This window comes from Colias croceus, chromosome Z (assembly GCF_905220415.1).
Source record: "Colias croceus chromosome Z, ilColCroc2.1".
NCBI lineage: Eukaryota > Metazoa > Arthropoda > Insecta > Lepidoptera > Pieridae > Colias > Colias croceus.
In genome coordinates, this window is record NC_059568.1 from 9675115 (window position 1) to 9698405 (window position 23291).

The following is a 23291-nucleotide window of genomic DNA, read 5'->3' on the forward strand; positions in this document are numbered from 1 at the left end:
AGGATAACTACTTCAATCATGACTAGGTATAGGTAGGTACTATCCTTAATAGTGTTTAAATAGTGGACGTGATGCTTGCTATCGAATTAACACAATAAAATTAAAACCAACATTGAAATGTACCTAATTACCTATATTTTATATAGTTAACACACAAATAGTTAATATTGTAAATGTAGGTAGGTTACTATAATATTGTGTTTATTATATCCACATTCGCTGAGCTTTAGGTTTAAAAATTGCATAAGCATACACAATCAGACATTCGTATTAATCACAACAAAGACACAAATGTAAAAGTAAAAAGTAGCCACATAATATTTTAATTAGATTATTTCGCATAACAAAAATAAGCCTGTCTAATAATTGTCAAAAGTATACTTACCTACGTGCCTACAGCAGTTGGCACTTGGATGAGACTGTCAGAGCATTGGTGTGAAAAAAGGCATAATAATTATATGCCGATGTAAAAAATCTCCTTGGTTTCACTTTTCAGGGAATTTTCGAATTTATGAAACTTTACCTAATTTTCTTCAGTTAATGTAGCGTATGAACAATGAAATTATGATTGCGTAGGTAACTATTAATTGATGTTGGTAGATAGAGTGTTTGAAATGGACAAATAAAATTTTTTGATACAGGGATCCAAACATCAAATACACTAGAATCTGTCATCAAATGACGGCATTAGTTCCGAATTTCGCTAGTGTATATGGATATTATTCCATCCAAGGAAACATTTAACTACCATTTCATAACTGATTTGATTTAGGTTTAACATTTTAGTATTTATATCATAAATTTTATGGCATAATAAGTATGCATAAAAAAATTTGATCAATTTGTTTTAATTTGGGATACATTTTAGAGTGACGGAGTATAAAAATATTCACGATACTACTTTATTAATACTTTAATAATCATTACAATGTCATGTTTACAATGTCATTCAACTACTGACATCCTGGTACATTTATATGTACGTAAACGACAAATTACAATGAATTGTAAAAGAGGAATAAATAACATCTTAATTCTATATGTCGCTTTGGTAGACTCCTTCGCTTAGGCCTGAGGTTCCCCATCCTGTAAAAATAAAAATGTTGCAAATAAAATACCTATGTTATAGCGAAGTAACAGACTATTCCAAACTAATTGTTCGTCATTTGTTTTAATGATTTCATGAAAAGCTATTAAAGTCAACATTCGCAGACAAGCTTGTAAACAAATTAATAATCATAATATGTAGGTATGTAAGTATTGTGAATAAGGTACATAGTAGTCTTACAAGTTCCGATCCTCCACCCTCTATGAACCGTATTTTGCGCTCATTACTAATGTTCAACTGAGTGAAGGCTTTCAGAACATAGTGTATGTATCTGTATTGAGCCAGGTTTTGCACCATGGCAGCGCGCTGCAAGCGGAGTGTCTTCACAGCATCGAATACGTATAACTCATTAGTGAACCCTAAAACAAAAACATTGCAGTCTTGTAAAACTAGGTGAACGAACATATTATATAGAAGACATTGCATAATAACACGTTATTCACCTTAGATAACTACGTAAGTACCGAAGATTATTACACCAGAAGTCTTATTAATTAATTGCATAAATTGAAAAATATTGATATTACCCATAGAATCGGTCTATTGGTCGTATATGAATGCAAGTTTTTCTAGCTACTGTGATATAACTATTAACTTTAACAATTTATGTAAATTTGTCAAAGCGTACGTTCCGAGTTAATAATAAAAAAAAACTATACTAAAAAAGTAAAGTACACTCATGTGCATTTTTTTGTATGTAAGTACCTAAGTATGTAACAGTTAAAGCCACAACATAAATAACATCAAAGTACATAAATAACAACGTTAAATAAATCAGAATTATAGTAAAATCGCAAGTAAGAGTTCAGAGAAGAAATAAAAATGAAAAGCACTTACAAAAGCAATGCTACAATAAGTGAACAATCGCAAAGCAGAAGTTCCTTTTTTATCAGAATCTAGCAATAGAATCACAACTCTTTAATTCAATATAAAAGTATATAATAAATCAATAGGTAATAATAGGCCTTGCCAGGTTGTTGGGTAATTGAAAGATAGGAAAAATAATAGACAGTCAATCTAGTTAACTATTTTTGGTGTCCATTGACACATGAGTATAATAAAAACACACGCATGAGTGGAATAAACGATTGCAATGCTAAGAACATCTGAAAATAATACATATAATTAGCATAACTTACCATGTTCTTTGGATCTATTGACGATCATATCGATGGCAATAAAAGTGCCAGTTCTTCCGACCCCGGCCGAGCAATGAACGCACAGAACGCTCTGGAAAAGTACCGTAAACGTTTTAAAAATATTTGTCAGATAAACATTTTCGAAATACTAGATAAGTATTAAAAAGCATTGAAATAAAGCAATATCAAAACTATCATAATTCTATGAGTTAAATGATTTTACCCTCTCGGGAGCATTTTTCTGCTGCGAGATGTAATGCATCTTTCTGTTTACATCATCGACGAAGTTCAGAATACCTTCGGCTTCTCTTGGTATTCCATGGTCTGGCCAATCCTAGATCAATCAAAATAAATAAATTATTTTATAGGCTGTTAAGTAAAAGTACCTATACAAAATAAAAATATGTAAATCCAATAAAATACTGTGTACTTACAGTGAATTGATATTGGTAAATCCTCTTGGATTTGTTCCTCAGACTCACTTCCATCTCCCTCACGTGATAGTCTTCGAAGAAGCTCTCCGAAAGGGATCTTATTAAAATACCACCGAATCTCACTTCCTGGCCAAGGCTTGGCCAGTAGCGCTCGCATTTGCGCTAAAAAGTTATCATAATAATGAATGTTGTGTTGATTTTCTATGTGTGGATATTTAATCTTGGGTGAAATATAATATTAAAGTTAATTTTAAATAAAATAAGAAAAAAACGCCTCTGGTACCAAAAAATAATTTAGACTGAGTGTAAATTGTTTATATTATTTTGACGATTGTATTTTGATTGTAATCATCAACGAGAATCGCGCACTAACTTGAATAACAGTCACAAAGGATTGAACTAAATATTGCCCTAAATAAAATTAATTCATGAAAATAAATTAGAAATAATACCTAATATGATCAGAATGTACCTTACCTTTCCCTTCTCTATCTCCTTAGTGATCATGGCAATGACGCGCACATCTTCTTGCCATATCATACGCCAAAAATCATCAATAGTGTTCGGGAGGCAACCCTGAGTCGCTATGTAGTATTTATCCCTGACTGCAAAGTTAGTTGCCAAATAATCAATTAAAGATTCGGACGTACAATTAATAACAAATTATAATCTCAATATTAGTTTAAATAATTTAAAAACATCCTTACTCAAGTTTGTGCACTTGTTGGGGTCCAACTTGGTGTAACCCTGGCCCTCCCTACAAACGCGAGCGTTCCTGTAGGTTGCGATCAACGGCACATCAGGGTTGTTAGGATTGGGCAGGAAAACAGCTAAAAGTGTATTGCATTATTTAATACATTATCAGACTCAAATGCTTATTAAGGAAGGACAAGGAGAAGAAGAACACAACACACAATCAAAACTTTTATTTAACATTTAATTATTCTAGTGAAGGTTTTTTTAAATGCACATTATTCAAATGCACATTTAAAATCTGTGACCTATTTTATATAAAATTAGTTGGATTTGATATTTTATTAATCGAGAAGAATTTAAATCTGTAGCTTAATGCTTAACAATCTGTCTATGATAGTGTTAAATCGTTAACCAAAGAAAATTGCATCAATTTTCCAATTGACAACGACCGCGACGGTCAACATCATAATATGTTGATGTTGCCAATGCACGGTCAATTATTGCTATATTCACTACTTTACTATTAACTGTATTCACTATTTTAACCTCATCAGTACTTAGGTATGTTATTAACGAGTGTAGAAAAACTATTTTCCTCGTATTTTGTACGTTTTTATTTAACTAAAGTATTTGGTGTAATCGTGAATAATATATATAATGATACTTTACTACAATCCTTGAGTTTAAATTTTTTTGTTTTGGTATTTTTTTAAACAAACTTATGCAGTCACAACATGTGTATCTAAATATGTAGATATATGTATTGTGTATTTAAATCAAAATTAAAAATTTCCTTACGACGATAAATTATCCCGTTTTTGTGCGGTAAGTAGGAGCGTATGAAGGTAGCATTTATATAGTCCGAAGCATCAGGACGACCGAGCGGCTTGCGCAATACTATGCGCGTTTGATCATCTGCAAATTATACAAATTTATTATGATAGAAATTCGTGATACGTTACACAACTTATAATTCAAGGTAAATTGAATTTTAAGAATTTTTGGTTTCTTGGATTCGCGCTGGAATAAAATTTTGTAAAACAAAAAAAAAATTAAAACTATTGTTAGGTAATTATAGAGAGGTATGTAGGTACTTAGTAACTTAACCAATGGAAATTGCACAAAAAAAATGCATTGCAGGTGATTCAGTTTTAATGTAGGTAGGTATATAATATAAAAATATATGTGGATTAATTCAAATATTATAAAAGAACGTTTGAATTAGTAGTAAGTAGGATAAAAGATATCAATGCTAAAGTAAATCAAAAGACAGACAGACGGAAAAAAGGAATTGCGCTCAAGCATTCGTCTATAAAGCCCCCTAGGGAAATTGGAGCTGTAGGGGATGGTTCATTTTATTTTCAAAGCATTAAAAAAACATTTATCCTTTTCAAACACTCCCGTCGCTCTTGGTTTTCAGTCTCGTCGACCAGACCTCTTACCTGCATTTTTTCGGCAATTAAAATAAATTCTTATGCATAATATCTTTAATAATTTAAAATAATGAAAATGATATCTATATAAATAAAAATGAACTCACAAGGTATTATGTTTCGGTATCTGTTTTTCTTGTTATTTTCACACTTGGCCGCTTCAACATAGGTGAATGTGTTAAGTTTATCTATCGCTAACGCGGTGCGGTACTCGCTATCGTAGTCCTGCATTCTATATTCTAGTTTTCCCAATATATCCATTTCCTATAAATTTAGAAACTGCTAAGTATTTGCAATAAGAGAAGTAAAAATAATCCGTCATGCGTCTCATCCTAGACAAACGAGGCCATCGAATTAAAATTTCAATAGCCGCGGTGAGCAAGCGAGCTCTAGCCGCTGTTTAAAAACATTTAAGAACGTACCTGAACTTCCCGATCGATATCCTGCGATTTGAGACAAGTTCCGGACACGGGCTGCAGCAAGCGGAGCACGTCGCCGGAGCTCTCTATGATAGGGTAGGATCGGAAGTGCTCAATCAATCCGACCAGATCGTCGAACTGCTCTCCGCTTCCTACGTCGTACTTGTTTTGCTATGAGAGAAATGGCGGCTTTTAATATCTTAATCCATTTTGGAATCCTATACCTTTCCGCCTCTTTTGATAATACGGATTTATTGGGGTTTCACTAGCACATCTAATTTATTATGCACTACCGCCCGCGGCTAAATTATCACAATCAAAGCCAATAGCACAGCACTCTTTAGCCTCCTAAATATCTCCTGATACCAAACTCAAATTATTATATCGCATCGACCGAAACGTTCATTAAATAAAGACAAACTCGGGCCACTTATTTAATATTAGTAACACTAAACAGGAAAGTCCCTTGAAAAGACAAGTAATCGTTACAGCAACACATGGCTAATTACCAATCAAACGAAGATATCGATTAAGATTGTTGAATGGCGGCCAACTTGTTTCCTCCTATGTTTCATGATACGAAATGATACATATTTTAAACTGCTTATTTTTTCGGATAAACATCACTACATTAAAAAAAACTAATAGCTTACCGCTTTGTACTTTTTTTAATAGATAAAGTGGTTCAAAAGAAAGGTTTCAGGATACAATTTGTTAATTTATATATAACGTGGGCGGAACCGTGGGCGGAAAGCTATTTCCTTATAAATCAATAAAATACGATTAAGTTTGACTAAGTAGGTATGATTCGGTGAAATAAAACCATGTAGGTACCTATTATTCACGCAATAACCATCGCTGGGGTGATCATGGCATGGCCATTAAAGTTGCGTCTTTACACCTTTTATTAGAGACAAGAGCAGAATCTATAGTAAATTTAATGGACCATAAACCTGTTGCGTTCCTTCACTTCGCCAACATTACGTGACGACTTTTCAAAATGTCGGAATTTTCCTAAGAGCTTTGCGTTTTATACGTTTTATCAGATATCGGATAGATACTCAAAACATATCACAAATGAATTAATTGTTCGGTTAAAATGCAAAATATTAAAAAAACGCTGTAATTATAATCAATTTGCTTAATATTCATTTAGAATTCGTAATGAAAGCCATCATCTAGGTAACGCATCCTTTAACGACGCAATGGCTGACTCTATCATGGGAGCTTTATCTAAAACCGTGAAGCGAACTACTTAATATGATTCGTATTGGTTAAGATAATCAATCAATTTTACCTTTCACGATGGCACGAGCAAACGACACTCAAAATGATCACTTTTAAAATGATAACGATATTTGTTCCGGGTCTAGGTACAGCGGACGAGCTAGACTGGAATCAATACGGCCGGTGCGAGTGAAGCTGTATTGATTGAACGAACTGTTGCATTCCATATCACTTGATGGAGATGCAAGTTTAGATGAATGTTCAAACGTTCAAAATTTTACATATTTTATCTGTGAAGCGATATCGTATGCAAATTATTTTTAAATATTTCTAAATCCAAACCGAGATAAATTTAATTTTTCTTCCCGATAAAATTTCGTGAGAAAAGTGCAATAAATTTTTCAGTGCAGTAAACTATGGCAACACATGTCAAGCTCATATATTTTATTCGAAAGCCATCAGTGCTGTCCAATCTTATAATCAACTTTTAGCGATACGTCGAATACCACTAAAAAGATTATCAAGCTCCAGCTTTTGTTAGTAAACAACCTGCAGCATATAACAACAGATAAAAAACAACGTATGTGTGTTTAAAACGTATCTAAATGTACGTAAACATATTCGGTTTAACCTCACAAATTATGAAAATTAAGGTATTTCAAGGGGGAAATTTAAGAAAAACCTTTGTTATTTTATAACTTTCTGATCATCGTCAGACTGAGCGATCATCATCTTATATATTGTCCTGTTTATGTGTAAAATTTATATTTTGTGTATGATAAAGAATATATAAATAATGAAATTTTTAGCAAATATTAATCGGACGCTCCATCAAAACTATATAAACTGTCATATTTCTTGTGTTTTGTAATATCGTATCGAAACTCAATTTGGTGGATAAAGTTTAATTTTATTTTCGGTTAAATAAAACTTTTAGGAGTTTTCTTTATTTTATGACTATTTTACCTTTTCAATAACGAATAAAAATATGTGCTAATAAGTTAATAACTTGTCTGAAACTAAAACCAACTTTAAACGTCGCTATTTACAAATTCAAATGATATGAGGATATGAATTTATTGAATGTTGAGTGACGTTTACGAGATGTTTACGAGATGAAAACGTCTAGACGTTATTTCTATAACATAAATTTGGGCCATTAGTATTTTTCCAATACTTTAACAAAATAATTACATTGTGAGTACAGCCGCTCCTTTCAAACTGCCTCAATTGAACACAATCAGAACACCAGATACACTATAAACACCTTGACTTTTATTCGCGTTACACCGACAATATAAATCTAAAACGTTTTAAGGAATATTCACTGGGAACACCAATGCCGAATGCACCACAAAAATGAGTCTCCTATTGCGCAGATGCACGATGCAATTCTAACGCCTGCAAGTATTGCCCGCCAAACTTCTTTTATGTCATGTTATCCTGGTACTCTAAATGCAATATTATGCATCTCGTATGTTGTTGGATACAAACTTCACGTTATACGAGACTAGACTGAAGTTAGGTCATGTAGGATGCACTAGAAGTCCATTGTGCAATCTAGATATACCGCGCATGCCCTGTTTTCATCTCTTGTTGATTTTTCTCTCCTAGTATTTCAGAAGCATTATACAGACATGTATGTAGCGTTCCTGTTTGTATTTATTTGAGGGCATAACTAATATACTAATAATTATTGATACTCCGACGTTAGTCTTCCTCATTCATCATCACGCATTCTCTATCTCTAACATTTTGATATAGGTACATTTTGAACAACAACAATCAACATTTTGAAATAGATATTCCCAAGAATTCATAATATTTAAATACGTTTAATTTTGCCTCATTAAAAACTATTATAAATTAGAATATAGATATTAAATTGGGTAATATATATAATATAGATATTAAACTTCTGTAATTTATAATACTTCCAGTACCTAATTGCTAATTTAGTAACAACTCATTTTATTAAATAATTTTATTTCAAATAAGTATTTTAAGTAGTTTTATCTAATGTATCATTTTCATACGAAACTCTTTAATACTTTTCACTTGCATATTGATCCACAGTTAATTTTATTAGTTACCCATATTATGTAGATTATAATTTTAAAAATGCAGAATTTTGTAAAATTATCTCGACATAGAGTAATAATGATCTGTTAATAATTAAAACATGAAGGAGTGTATTTTTAAAATATCGCACACATAGTGATATATTAATTATGTACGTATTGTATTTAGGTAAATATTCTACAATAACAAATTTGGGGCAAAGTTTTGTAAAATAAATACCTACTGACCTAAAACGTGCATTATCGCACAACTAAGGGATTTTAATCCTTATATTAAAGGGAAAACTGTCTGTTTCGGCATGCAATACTTCCGATGCACCTGCGAGCATGCACATTTTAACATTCCGAAGCCTCATGATTTCCTGGTAAGCATGGTGCGAATATTTTACACTAAAGCGGTGTTGAGCCATGTTTCGCCATATCGACACAGGAAGCACTTTGATAGTAAGATAATCTCCATATAGGTATTATGTCAACTTTCAACTTTGTTGGTTCGTGAAAATGCGTCGCTTTTAACGCCGCCTTGTTCGTGGGAAAAATAAGTATTTATTTTAAAGTATGGTTTTAAACTTATGGTCCTTTTAATATAAAGTGTGATCTACTATACTGCCATTATACTGTGTGAAAACTTATGTTAGATATAGGTGGGTATTTATGTATAATTTCGAATAGTGCTGATTTTTTATTACCAGTAATGGGTAATATAAATAAACTAATAATTTATATGTGATAAATAGAAATACTTAAGTAAATAAAAAAAAATGTAAACAATATTTTGGATGCATAAAAACACTTTCAATTACGATCTTGGCTAAGGATAACTTAATAAGGCCGCTATACGCCGTTATTCCAAAGATCCTCTGAATCAACATATTCAAAGGCTACTTCCAAGAATATCAAGGTAAACATGACTCATTTTGCAAATCACATCAAAAATATGAATAACTTTGCGATCAACAAACGCCTACTTACAAATCATAGTGTAAGACTTAATTCCTTTCTTAATAAATATTCTCAAAACACTTAGATATATATCTATACATATAATAAATCTGTAGAAGGGTCAATTCTGTACATTGAAAATATTGAAAAAATAACTAGCAGGGGGTGTTACTGGATCGATACCAAACCCAAATATGTGATTAAAAAAATTTTTGTCTGTCTGTCTGTCTGTCTGTCTGTCTGTATGTGAAGACATCACGTGAACACTACCGGTTCGATTTCGATGAAACTTGGTATAATTATACCTTATTATCCTGGGCGTAAAATAGGATACTTTTTATCCTGAAAAAATACGTAGAAAAAAAATTAATCTCAATTTTTCCGTTATCCATAGACGTTGTTCTGTAGTAGGTACCGCGAACACACGTTGCGTATTATTATAGACCTAGCCGTATTTGGGTCCAATAGATATTTATAAGATGTCATTGTCCGAGTTACTCAAAATGGAGAAATAAACCATCCACGCAAAGACCGACATCCGCGCGGACGGAGTCGCGGGCGGAAGCTAGTTGAATAAATAAAGTATATCCCATAGAAAGAGTGGTAGATCAGTGGTAAGGACTTCGGTGTTAAAAGCGAAACTTCGGGAGTTCGAGACCGGACGAGCGTACAAGAATTAAATAGATTTTCAATTTACTTGCACATTATTCACATGGCTACTGCATGAAATTGTGAGGAAAAAAATTGTGAGGCATCGAGAGTTAAAAATTCGACGGCATGAATCTGCCAACCCGCTCTTGGCTAGCGTGGTAGAAGGCGCTGTCCCTGCATTGGGAAGTGGGAACTTAATGTACCTACTTAGGCTAAATGTGATGAGACCAAAGGGTAAGTGAAGTTTGAACAAGGCTGTCCCATCATATGAATACAATTTCAAGGCAATTAAAAAGTTATAATATTATGATGCGAGACACATTGTTAACATACCTACTATCTACCTAAGAGTCTTGATTAATTTTAATTTATTTAAATATAATTAATTAGCTATGTAAATACCGTCGCCAAGTTTCTCGAAAAATGTATAACTACAGAGAATTGTTTACCTAGTACCTACTTACAATCGGACTGACTGACGCCACCTCTAATTCTTATTGCACACACGTTCAGTTTCTGATTGTTTATAAAGTCGTATTAAACTTGATTATGCCTGTATAACTTTACTTAAGTATTTACTAATAGTTAACTTGGAGAAGAAGTACCTATATTTTCTTAAATTATATTAAATAGACTAAATTTGTAGTATCTACATTCATCCTGTTAGTGCACTTTTATCATCACTTGAATTTTATGCTGTCTTAGTAGGTAAATGCAGTTTTCCTATAGGTAGCTGTGTGTTTTGTGCAACTTTAAAGTACTGTTCGTCCCATATTTCTCTCTCGTTTTTACGCCTTCATTTGTTTATATGGCTATCTTGCTTTGTTCATTTAAGACTACCCGCTTACCGCCGATTCACTTTCAAATGAGCTTTATTTTATGTATTTTACATTGGCACTTGTAACCAGCAATTTTGTTCATGAATCAGTAAAAAGAGAGAATGTTAAAAAAACTATGCGTTGTTTAAATTTGCCAAAATGAAAATATAGGCGCTTTTCGAACTTAATAAATTTACAAAGCGTGACGAACTACCGAACATTTTAAAATTTCTACTAGTAAAGTTTTTCAGTGTATATGTGTTAGTTTATGTATATGAATGCAGGCTTTAGTGAGGAGGAGTCCTATCTCTTTCAAACATGCAGTTACAGCGAATATGTGTGCGATAGATACTGTGACACAGTTCTGCTGGAAATGCAACCTTTGATTTCCCTCACCCCCCACGAGCTACGATCAATGATTATTGTAGTCACCTCCTCTACACTATGCGTTCCTGTTAACTAGGTTTCGTAATAGTACTGTATCGACTATTATAACCTAAATTTAACTATCTACTATGTAGATACTCTTGAATTTTTGAGAAATCTCTACATTTATTACTTATTTAAAAATGCAAACTGAAACTACGTATAGGTATATAGGTTTTAATTAATGAGATATTTGATATAATATAATAAATAGTCTCAGAGCAATGACCACCGTGTTAAATTAACCCATCTCAAGCAAGCAAAATAATATCCGTAATGATTGACAGAATGTCGCCCACAGTCCACACATAATGCTATTATATTTTTGACAGTAAATTATTACAAAAAGACTTCAAAAATAATATTTTCTGTGATTTTTTATTTAAATTAAACAATTGATAAAGATTATTTTCTATAGTGTGTGAACAGCAAAACTATATTTTTTATAAAATATGATATAAGAAATAAACAATGTTTTTCAATAAGTTGAAAACACAGATATTTTACTTTAATTACCTATCGACATATTTGAAAATATATGTATCTATTGCTTTTCTCTAATTTGGAAAAATATAAAGATATAATATCATATTTATATCTAGGCATTAGAGTTGTGTCGAAGACTAAAAATTCAATGATAGGTATTCCAAATTACCTAGGTACGTCCATGTACAATTTATTGCTTCATTTATCCCATTTAAGCGAAACAAAAGAGTTCGTGTGTTGAGTATAAGTGTGGTATAAGTTGCCTAAAACAAAGTGGCAATGAATGATTTATTATAGAATTCAAACGCATGTGGGTGTCAATAATAGAACACATTTGACGAAAAAAACTCTTCACAAACTCTGTAATTTATCAAACTTACTTGGTACAGAGGTAAAAAATAATATTAGACAACGCGAACATTATTCCTTAACAATTTTGGACACTTAGTTTGGACATATTTCCTTGTGTTTTGTTTTAAGCGGAATCACAAACAATAATTTTGCGCACGCAACTCACATACTTAAAATACATTTGGAGTTTACACCTGACCAAATACATGATCGCATTTTAAATTAGCTAAGCTTACGTACTACAACAACGTAGATGGGTAGGTACTATAAATAGGAATATGCTTGATTCCAAGGTTTATATTTAGCCTACGTTTATGTAGCTCATTATTAGATACTTTATAAATACAACCCTGAATTGTAATCAATTTCACTAAAAAATAAGATTAGCCTTAACTGTAACATGGCATAACAATCGGGCCTTATTTTGCAAAAAATTATAGCACCCACACCTTAGATTACAAAATAAAAGAAGACCCACACTAAGTTCGTTCTATAATAATTACAAGATCACTTTTTGTGTTACACAAAACGTATATGGTATGGTTGAGCTTATAAATTAATAAAAGCTTGTAGTATTATTTTAAAATAATAGCTTTGATCAAATAATTATTGAAGTATGTTTTACACGTTGTATTATTATTAATACCTATGTATAGGTACATATAACCAATAAAATTGTATTTTGTAAAGAAAAGATCTTACTTGTTTCCGGATCATCACATGGCTGACCCTGCCCCGCACTCTGACGGACAGCACGTATTCCCCCGGGTGCGTCTGCGACTCCCGCACTAGAAACGACCCGTTTTTGCCCTTTTCCATGATGAGACTTTCAGCTTCTTTAGCTGACATAACGCCATGGAACCATCTGGAAATTTTTCGTCTTATAGTAAAAATACACACAATTTTGGCGCGTTAAGTTATACTTAGCTGCCAATATACCTAGCATGATTATGAAATATGTGCCTAAACTCTAGGGACAATTTAATAGATGTTCCCTAAAATGCAGTAAAGAAGGAAATAAATCTGTTAAGATAAAATCTTAAGAAAGATCGTCCAATACCAGCTTGAATTTAATCTAATAATGTATTGCGTTCATAACATTAACCATAAAGTGCACATCATAATCAAACTTTCTGTATATCATGCGATAAAATTGTTATGATTATACAGCATTATCTTCTATTACCGAGGTATTTTCTTTACGCTCCCTTAACAGTGATGCTGATGCCGTTCGTGTCAGCTAATTCATGTTATAATCACGTGACAATGCTAATCATGAGAACATATTCTAATGAAAATGACAGCCAATTAGCATCGCTACACTAATGGTACTAAGCGAGCATTAGCAATCCTTATAATAATTTCTAAGTTATAACCGAAGCCGAGTCTACAATAATTAATTGCTGTACTTATAATTTAATACGTCTACATGATATGTGTGATACATACCGTGGCAATTACCATTTTAATTTAATTCCTAACGATATATTATTAACTTTATAATATGATGTTGATGATTACAGCACACCTACATTTATTTGCATAATTATGAAATATGTATCAATCTATAAATATATTGAAATAGAACATTGGATCTCGGTTGGAGCACAGAATATTATGTAGGTACTTTTTATTTACTGTTAGCACCCTCTGCCCAATTACAATTAAGGTTTTGGGTATTCCCCTATAAGATTGGAATAAAATTGCCATTGACTTCTTGGTAAATTCGACTGCGAACGCCGCGCACTTTTTACTGGGACTTTTTCTTTAGATAACATTACTTCCACTACATACAGTGGAAATTTTTGTTCAAATAAACAAGTAATATGATAATTATGACGCCGATATTTAAAGTGGGATTTTCATTTCAAATTTCAATTAGTTACTTTGAAGTGTTCATAAACAATTGGGGTACCTTACCTATATTGGCCGGCAGAATGAGATATACACTTACAAACAGAGAGGAAGTCGTAAGTAAGTTTACCGATTACCTACATAAAACATAGTCGTTGGAATTATGAGTAAAGGAAGGGCAATGAAGATATAATTCACTTGGTTTATGGTACCTTTGTTATAACAAAATAATGAAATATATTTCAGGACGTACGCAAATTATGTAACAATGAGTATTTAAAAGGAAAATTATCTAGATAATAAACGAGGTTGTTCAAAAACAAACCTATAAAGCAAGCAATAAGGTTTCCACGATATTATTTACAACATGTTTATTGTTTACAGCAAATATAACAATACGTAATTAATAAATTAGAGCAATTAAGGTTCTTCCATGCGGATTGACGATGTACCTAATCATATCGAAACTCTAAATAATAATTAAGATACCTAATAATAATATGTGTTATTAATTAATTCAATTATGCATTGCATGATCCATCCTCATTTATATTTTTTTTTCATTAGCTATTAACTTATAGGTACCTAGGTACTTCATTCGACTGTGTAGCAAAATTATCACATCGATTCGATATTCCATGTAATATAGATATTCATACATATAATTAAATCGACGATTAAATATAATTAACTGAGGCAATTCAAAATAAAACAAATAAAAAATATAACTGAGCAACTGGCGTATTTTACATACAGAGGAACCGCCACCGCCAGTACCTACCTAGGTACCTACCTTACTTATATTACTTAAGTCAACATCGTGATTTATAACGCGTTTTTTTCATTATTATTACTGATGTTAAGTTTAGTGGCAGACTAACATAATATACGTCTAGTTGTTATGTTTGGTATGAAGAATATTTCTGTGCCTCCAGTGAATAAGGGAATAACTCAAAAACAGCACTTTTCAGGAGAGACAAAAAACTATATATCAACACTAAATCTTTATAACTTCAAATTTTTAAGCTTGTATGGGTAAGATATGATGTTAGACTTTAGTTTTACATATGAACAGATATTGTAACAACCCCATAAATATACTTTTTTCGTGTTTTTTTGTAGTTGTGGCCTTATGAACGAGTACTTCATGGAATAACTCAATGTATTCACATAATTTTTTTTTGCTCTTTGCAATATAACGACTTATGCCCTAATGCACTATGTTCATAGTCGCATAACACGACTTATATTATTGCCAGTTTTGGTTTTATAGAAATGATGCGACTTATTATGCTTGAAATTTGTGTACTTTATGACTCAATTGAGGCCTTTTAGTGGAACAACCATGCACGTAGTTTGAAAAACGAATAAAATCAACGGATTTTTTATCGTTATTAGATATAATAAAAACAAAACAACATTTAGGTGTTTATGCATTTAACCCTAGAAGTCCAATCTACGTAAATTTAATGTACACCGCGGCGAAATAACTTTGTCTTTTCTATATTTACCATCGAATCGCTTCGAAATCCAGAAACAACTCATTAGCCGTCGAGACCTAGCAGTACATAGTTGGCTCATCCCGGTAAATTCCGCCATTTTGTAGTAAAGAGGATGTTGTACGTCATTTTGACGTATAATTGAGCTTTTCGTAACTTTTACGATTGTTTAAAAAATTATTTTGTGTTGATTTATTTGAATATTTTTTTTCCAAGTCACGTTTTACATGATATAGTATTATATACTATATATTGAGTATAAAATAGGATCCAGAAAACTTTAACACTAGGACGAAAAACCTTCAATTTTAGTAAATGACGATTATTGTCCTTCGCTGGATTTGGACTACAAGCAAGAGGATTGGGTGGCTGAAGATGTTGTCTGGAGAAAAACCGAATATGTCATGGTGGTTATACATTGAGGATACAAGCACTATTAAGAGATAAGAGAAGCTCGAAAACCATATTCCTGTAGGTATGTTCAGTTACCTTACAGGGAAAGTTATAGGTGGTCAGTGGCAATATTTTACGGCATGATATGGAATTTAAAAAATTTCTATATCTTATAATATCAAAATAATATAGATAAATAAAGAAAAAACAATGAGCCGCAAAGATTTTATGAAAAAATTAAGCACAGATTTGAAGGTGCCTTGGATGCAAATACGACTTGAAGAGACTCTACGTGACAATATCCAAATTTTTTCAAAATATATGGTACCAGTATCCATAATATGTTTACTATAATGCAGGACCAAAATAGTTTCGATATTGCGGATTTTTTTCCTATATAAAGGCAAATTACAGTGGCTAAAACGCTAATATGAGAGAGAACACAATATTCATAATTGTCAAGACTGATTATAATTTTTTTTTCTATGCGTCTATAATTATAGTATTATTGTAGTTAGATTAAATAAATAAAAAATATTAAAAACTAGTTATTTTTTATAAAACTTACCCAAATATAAGAAGAAAATATAAGTTTAACATTTTTGTTGGCTTTTTTTAGATGATTCAATTATCGTTCTGTATTTATATAAACATGGAATATAATATTAGCACTTAATGTGTTAATTAAAACTGTATTTTTAATATCTATTGCAAAAAATAGTTAATTTCCATAGAAATATTATTAGTATCCCAAGTTAACTGATAAATAAAAAAAGATTGAAAAATATTATTAAGCAAAAAGGAATAGTGTCCGTTGTTTTCGTGCAGTATTCAAATGGACCAATAGTAACACGGCATTAACGCAAAACTGTCTCATGTCGTCACTTGAACCAATGACACTAAGAGTTGTTCCTTTATGCTCATGTTAGAAAAATGACACAACTGCGTTTATACTAAAATAGTGTTAGCACGGATGGAACAAAATGAATTAAGTCTTTATTCAAAAAGTATAACTACACATATGTCTTTGTGTTCGTGGGTTATTTTGACTCGAGACGAATAGTTCCTTTGCGATTGCCTAAAATGATGGATAAGGTAACTTATACCGTTTATCACACCCTACTTATACCGTTTGGGTCATTCGAAAAACTGGGTTAGGATGTAGCTAGAGATATGACCTTTTGATATGTTGTGTATTTTGACGAGCTGAATCCAATGGTGCAATAAAAACCAAAGGGAATAACTCGTCTTACTCCCTTATTCACTGGAGGCACAGATTTTTCCGCTTGACTAATAAACATACTGAAGCAAAGATTAGAAATCCTATTCATAAATGTTAATACTTTAAAAATCACAAATGAAAATGCAACCTTCAATAGAAATAACTATGCAAAGAACAGTAATTAGCTTTAGGAATGTTTAACACCCGCACTAGTGCTTCATCGTTATGGAAGAATTTTAAGGTTTTTATGTATCTAGTAGGTATCGAAAAGGCTTAGATGCGAAATTATGGCAGGAAGATATTTTCAGGTAGTACTATAACAGTAGATATATTATTAGATAGATTACCTAAATTATGTAGATTGTAAGTACTTACTAAGCGTACTATTTATTTTTATCAAAAAATAGTTATTTTGGATATTAAATAGATCAGTTTATAAAAAAAAAAAATCAATAAAGACATGTTAATTAAACAAAACTTTATAAGTAACCAAATAGTACGGGAGCTAGCAACGTTTAAAAAAAAGTCATTTTAGTATAGTTGGGTTTTTGATATACTGTTTCTCTTGCTATTTCGGTTAGAGTCCGGGCTGTCTGGCTGGCCGCAGTGGTTGCGTTTATTAGTGCGCATCTTATCTGCACAGGAAAATATCCCTAATTTAAAGTCATTTTTTAACGCGTAATTTTTAATCTTTTGCCTTTAGATAGATCCATCAGACATAATTTTTTTATTGCAAGACGTTTTTTTCGTTGTAAAATAGGTGCCATACGCAATTTTTATTTCAAAATAACTAAAATGTCATCGAAATAAGTGAAATTACATCAACATGAGTCTGCTTAAAAGGTAAGTAATAACTTTATTATTTATATTATATTATCCTTTTTTAATACTTATATTGAATAATTAGTAAACTAATATTTTTAATAGATGGTTTCATATTTATTACACTTTTGGGTATAAATATGAATTTGATGATATTTGTATTTTCTAGTGTTTGATTTTACGCGAGTATTATACATTTTGAAATTAAAGACTTGGGAAAATAATACAATGAATAAATCGCGTTTAAAATCCGTTAAAAAGTCTTTAATTTCTTGATGATATTTGGTTTTTATCAAGTTTACATTAACGTCCTATTTGAGGTTCGTTGGGAAAAGGAGGCGATATGGTAGATTGTTGCAAAAAAACTGTAAATAGTAAAATGAATATTATATATAGTATAAGTAACACAGTGATTACTTATCCTTCACTGGGACTCATGTTGATGGAATTTCACTTATCTCGATGATATTTTAATTATTTTGAAATAAAAATTGCGTCTGGCACCTATTTAACAACGAAAAACACGTCTTGCAATAAAAAATGTAAGTCTAATGGATCTATCTAAAGGCAAACGATTAAAAATTACGCGTTAAAAAATGACTTTAAATTAAGGATATTTTCCTGTGCAGATAAGATGCGCACTAATAAACGCAACCACTGCGGCCAGCCAGACAGCCCGGACTGTAACCGAAATAGCAAGAGGAACAGCATATCAAAGAACCAACTATACTAAAATGCTCACTTGTCAACGTTGCTACCTCCTAGAATAAAATAATCGTGCATTATAACATAAAGAAAATATATGATAAAATACATAAATAGATTAGAATAACAAACTTGAGAGGTCACCTGTACCAATATTATGTAAGTCGAGTGGACAATAATAAAAAATGTCCATATCTATGAGATGTTTGGGATGAATGACAGCAGAACGGCCTTAGTACTGTGACCGCCTGGCCGACCTCATATTTCGTCACGATCTCAGCCCACTGCCGCCCGATTAGGAAGTTCTTACATCGATATTTTGTCATCGTCACAGTTTGTCGTTTTGATATTTACAACCATAACAAAGACCGCAAGCTTGGAAGGTTGGCGGATATAAAAAAGTATCAAATCAATGTGATAATTGTAAATGCATAAGGACGAGAATTTTTTTATCGTACAATTTTGCGGAAATTTATGCAGGTTTATGAAGTTAATACATTGGGAACATTGATTAAAAACTTTAACGTTCATATTTTTACGTACCTGCAGCTCAAGCTCAACGTGCAAGCTGTAGCAGTAGGTAGGTACTGCCCGACCTGGTAATCTAATTAGAAATAGCAATGCTGCAAAAAGGAAAGTCAGAGAGGTTACCTATCCAGTCTATGTCTTATTATACAAAGACACATCATGTCATCATATCATAAATGCAAAATATGTTCCTTATATTATGATGTCTTAGTAAAGAGCTTTACAAGTTTACTTCATCTCATTCATTCTTAAACATGGGTATATCATTTTTGATCATGAGATACGTTTAAAAATTACGATATTTTTACAGCATTTTTATTGGTTATCTCTTAATCACGTGCATGAGCACGGCTTTCCCTCGATATTAACGATGATAGTATGCCGGTAAATAATAATTACGTTAACATTTACCTACTGACCATAAATAAACAAACAATTTTACATTTTACGTATTGTTTTTACTTGTAACAGCTCTAATAAATCTATACTAATATTATAAAGCCGAAGAGTTTGTTTGTTTGAACGCGCTAATCTCGGAAACTACTGGTCCGATTTGAAAACAGAAAAATTCTTTCGGTGTTAAATAGCTCATTTATCGAATCATCACGGTACGACCAACAGGAGAGGAGCCACGGGGGTGAAACCGCGCGGAGCAGCTAGTGGGTCATAAAAGTAGAGACAGGGCTTTGTTATCAAATCAAATCTAAGCACAAATGTAACAGACATAGTTAACATGGTGTTAAAAATAAACAAACTTAGGTATTTATATAAGCTTATTATTAAGCTTATTAATCTAAACAAAAGGAGAATATTGCAAATATGCCTCGCGTTCTTATTTATTTTTGCTAATGTTGATAGTCAAGAATGAATTTTTAAGTCAACCAGATAATATTCGTGCACATATTTGGCCGTCATTACATTTATGATTTAACTAAACTACTTCCGTTAACTTCATATGGTTAATGGTTATAAACATAGTATTAATGTACAGTGTATACATACCCACAGACCGGCTGTGTTATATTTTACTACGTTAGCATAATAATTGAAGAAAATTTGTAAAGTATAAAATATTTAAACTAAATACCTATGTTTTTTTTATGAAATTAGAAGGCAAACGAGCAGACGCCTTGCCTGGTGGTAAGCTAAGTGCGCCGCCCATAGACTACCGCAACTGATGTTACGGGTGTTGCCTACTAGAAGAGGGAAATGGACAAGATATACGGTAGAATAGGATATGCCATCGGTGGATTAGGGAATAACGTAGTTAAACTATGTTTACATTTTATGACATTATTAATCGAATTGGCACAGCTTCTGTAGCTGTTTTTAATTTTTATTAATCATTGATGGCTTAATTACGACATAGTATTTCTAAATCAGAACGTATGAATCACTACAAATAAAACCTTCACAATATTTGTATCGTTAAATATTTGTTACCTAATACTTTTAAATTGATTTAAAATTGTATATAAAACAAACAGGTCCTACTCAAATATCCGTGTGGGTAAAGGAAGTTAATTATTGTATATAGCGTCTTATTTATAAGTTAGTCTCTCAGTATATCATTACAGATCATGAAAGTTGAACTTTCTTGCGACGACGAAAGGCAATTAATAACAGATATTACGAAAGTACGGTTATATGTATGAGGAAAATTACAATGCCAATACACGCGTAAATCCGATGCAATAAAAAAATATGACGTCGTGGATTTGCACCAATTACCTATGTAGAGATGCGTCAAGGATGTAAGTCATTAATGATTACATAGGGCTTTCTCAATAAATAGGGAATCACTATATATAATGTTTCACAGGGAAAATGGGAAATCTTTCTTTTGCTTGGTTTAGTAATAGAAATAGTAACTAACATATAGAATTAATTAATCGAGATGTAATAAATAATTATATATTATCAATATTAATTTGAACTAAATATGTTTACATATTTTTAACTTTGCATACTTATAAGGAATTTTGAGATATTTCAATGAACGGAGTCCTTATAAAAGTAACGGAGGTTTGTACCTATATATATAACTTTTTCTTACGAGCATAATATGTAAAAATATCTAAAAAATTAAAGTCATCCAACTTAACATAAGATAAGTTTATTTATTATTTGTGAAATCCACCAAATTTGGGAATGCTGGAGATAGAGCTTTAACCCAAAAAAAAGCTTCAATTGCCCAGCACAAACTAGGCAGTACAAAACAAGTTCCCGATGTTTCCATTTGCCCTGTGAAGTCATGTCCCTCCCTTCCCCTTTGATATTATAATATATTTTATAAATTTCCGGAAAAGTCTTTGAAAACATAGTTCCGGAAAAAATATGGAGATATTAATATAATATTATGGTAGCATATATAACTGCTCAGTTCTAATAAATTAAAAGAAAAATCTAAAAACATACTTTCAATAAAATATGAAACAGAAATATTAGATAGTTTCATAGGAAATGTCTCAATTAGGTATTATTTACGAAAATTTGCGAGAAAAATAAAGTAAATGGCGTAATTAAAGTAAAGCTGTTGTGGTATAAATTATGACGAATTTTGTTTTCACGTCCCTTAAAGTTATTTTTAAAGTTGACAATGTTATTAACTATATTATTGTATTTTTTCGGACCTTATTTATTTACACCGACAGAAATAATCTAAATTAAAAGGTGCGTAGGATGCATAGTAAGTAACAGATATTAAGTCAAAACTAATTGAATTTTAAATCTAAATTCCAGCATTTCCAGTTTTGGTGAGGTTTTCGAGTTCATGTTTACTGCTCTATTGCAGTTCACCTATTTATTATATGGAATGCGCAAATCGAATACTTACTTTTTTAACATGAAAGCCTTGCTTAGTTCCTTAAGGACTGTGGATACGATGGCGCTAGCGGCCGGCACGGCCAGGACAGACGCGTCCATACATGCCGACAGGGCGGCGGGAGCGAGCACCCCCAGCCGACTCAGACGAGGAGCATCCTTCGACATCTCCTTATATATTTGTAAAATATAAACACTAAGTACAACACAAACGCACGACCGAAACCGCAAGACGATCTGCTTCGCGCGCGGTTCGAACCCGAATGCGCGGGCGCAACAGCTTTCTGCGTTTCTGCGCGACTTGTCATGCGTAGAGATTACTCGTTCTCGTAAAAAGGTTGTACTAATCTGTGATTAATGACTTTATAATGTGTTGTATCGCTGTTTGTTAGTATAGATCTCTACATGATTTGGCAATGGAAGATTTTATGTAACAATAATATTAGCATAAAAATAATTATTTTCCTCAATTACCTAAAGACCTATGACATTCCTCTATTGATCTCAATTCAGATTTTTTATGTTTTACTAACATGTTGTCAATGTTGCTCTACCAGGGCTCTATATTTCAATATAAGCTTAGAGAAGCTTAGGTATTTGTCTGCAGTTTGTTTGTTAAACAGGTATAAAATAAGAAAATATTTACTTTATATATATTTTTAGAATCTTAGACATAAAGGAGCTCTATTCAAAGGTAAAGTTACTAATTTATTGATAGAGACATATAATTTATTGAACTGAATGTGAAGTTGTTGTCTTATTTTTTTGTAACAATTATTTAAATAACGTTCATATCCACATTGAAAAAATATAGATATCACTTATTGTATATCCATAAAAATTACTAAATACCTAACAATTTAACTAACGACATTTTAGGCCATAGCTCTAAATGGGACAGCGCCTTATGAGCAAACAAAAGAGCCGTTTTTCCATACAGACGTAGTCCCCTGTTTCCTCCATGGATTGTGTCACAAGAGCAATTTATTTTTTACTATTAAACTATGGTAACTTTAGCTATGTTCCTACGTTTTCCTTTTTGTCATATATAGGACAGATTTTCTGTTATGTTTCGTCTTCCATAAAACTAATTTTTGAAGATTAAATAAAAAATGCAAAACGTAGGAAAAAAAAGCCTATACTTTTCTCTATTAAATAACGAAAAAAGTAATTAAATCGGTCCAGTATTGGAGGAGGACCTACGTTTAGGGCTTTCTTAACATAATTCATTTCT

At 31.9% G+C, this 23291-nt stretch overlaps 1 protein-coding gene across 1 annotated transcript; it reads right to left on the reverse strand.

Annotated features, from left to right (window-relative positions):
* Positions 1-898: 898 nt before the first annotated feature.
* Positions 899-22313, reverse strand: LOC123705393 (tyrosine-protein phosphatase corkscrew-like). Its single transcript, XM_045654138.1, has 12 exons — positions 22071-22313; positions 12914-13076; positions 5233-5400; positions 4918-5074; positions 4176-4292; positions 3389-3511; positions 3159-3286; positions 2682-2843; positions 2471-2581; positions 2248-2338; positions 1289-1467; positions 899-1086 (listed from the first exon to the last, which is right to left on the reverse strand). Exons 1-12 carry the CDS (start codon positions 22223-22225, stop codon positions 1066-1068), a joined length of 1575 nt encoding a protein of 524 aa, XP_045510094.1. The 5' UTR covers positions 22226-22313; the 3' UTR covers positions 899-1065.
* Between the last annotated feature and the right edge of the window lie 978 nt (positions 22314-23291).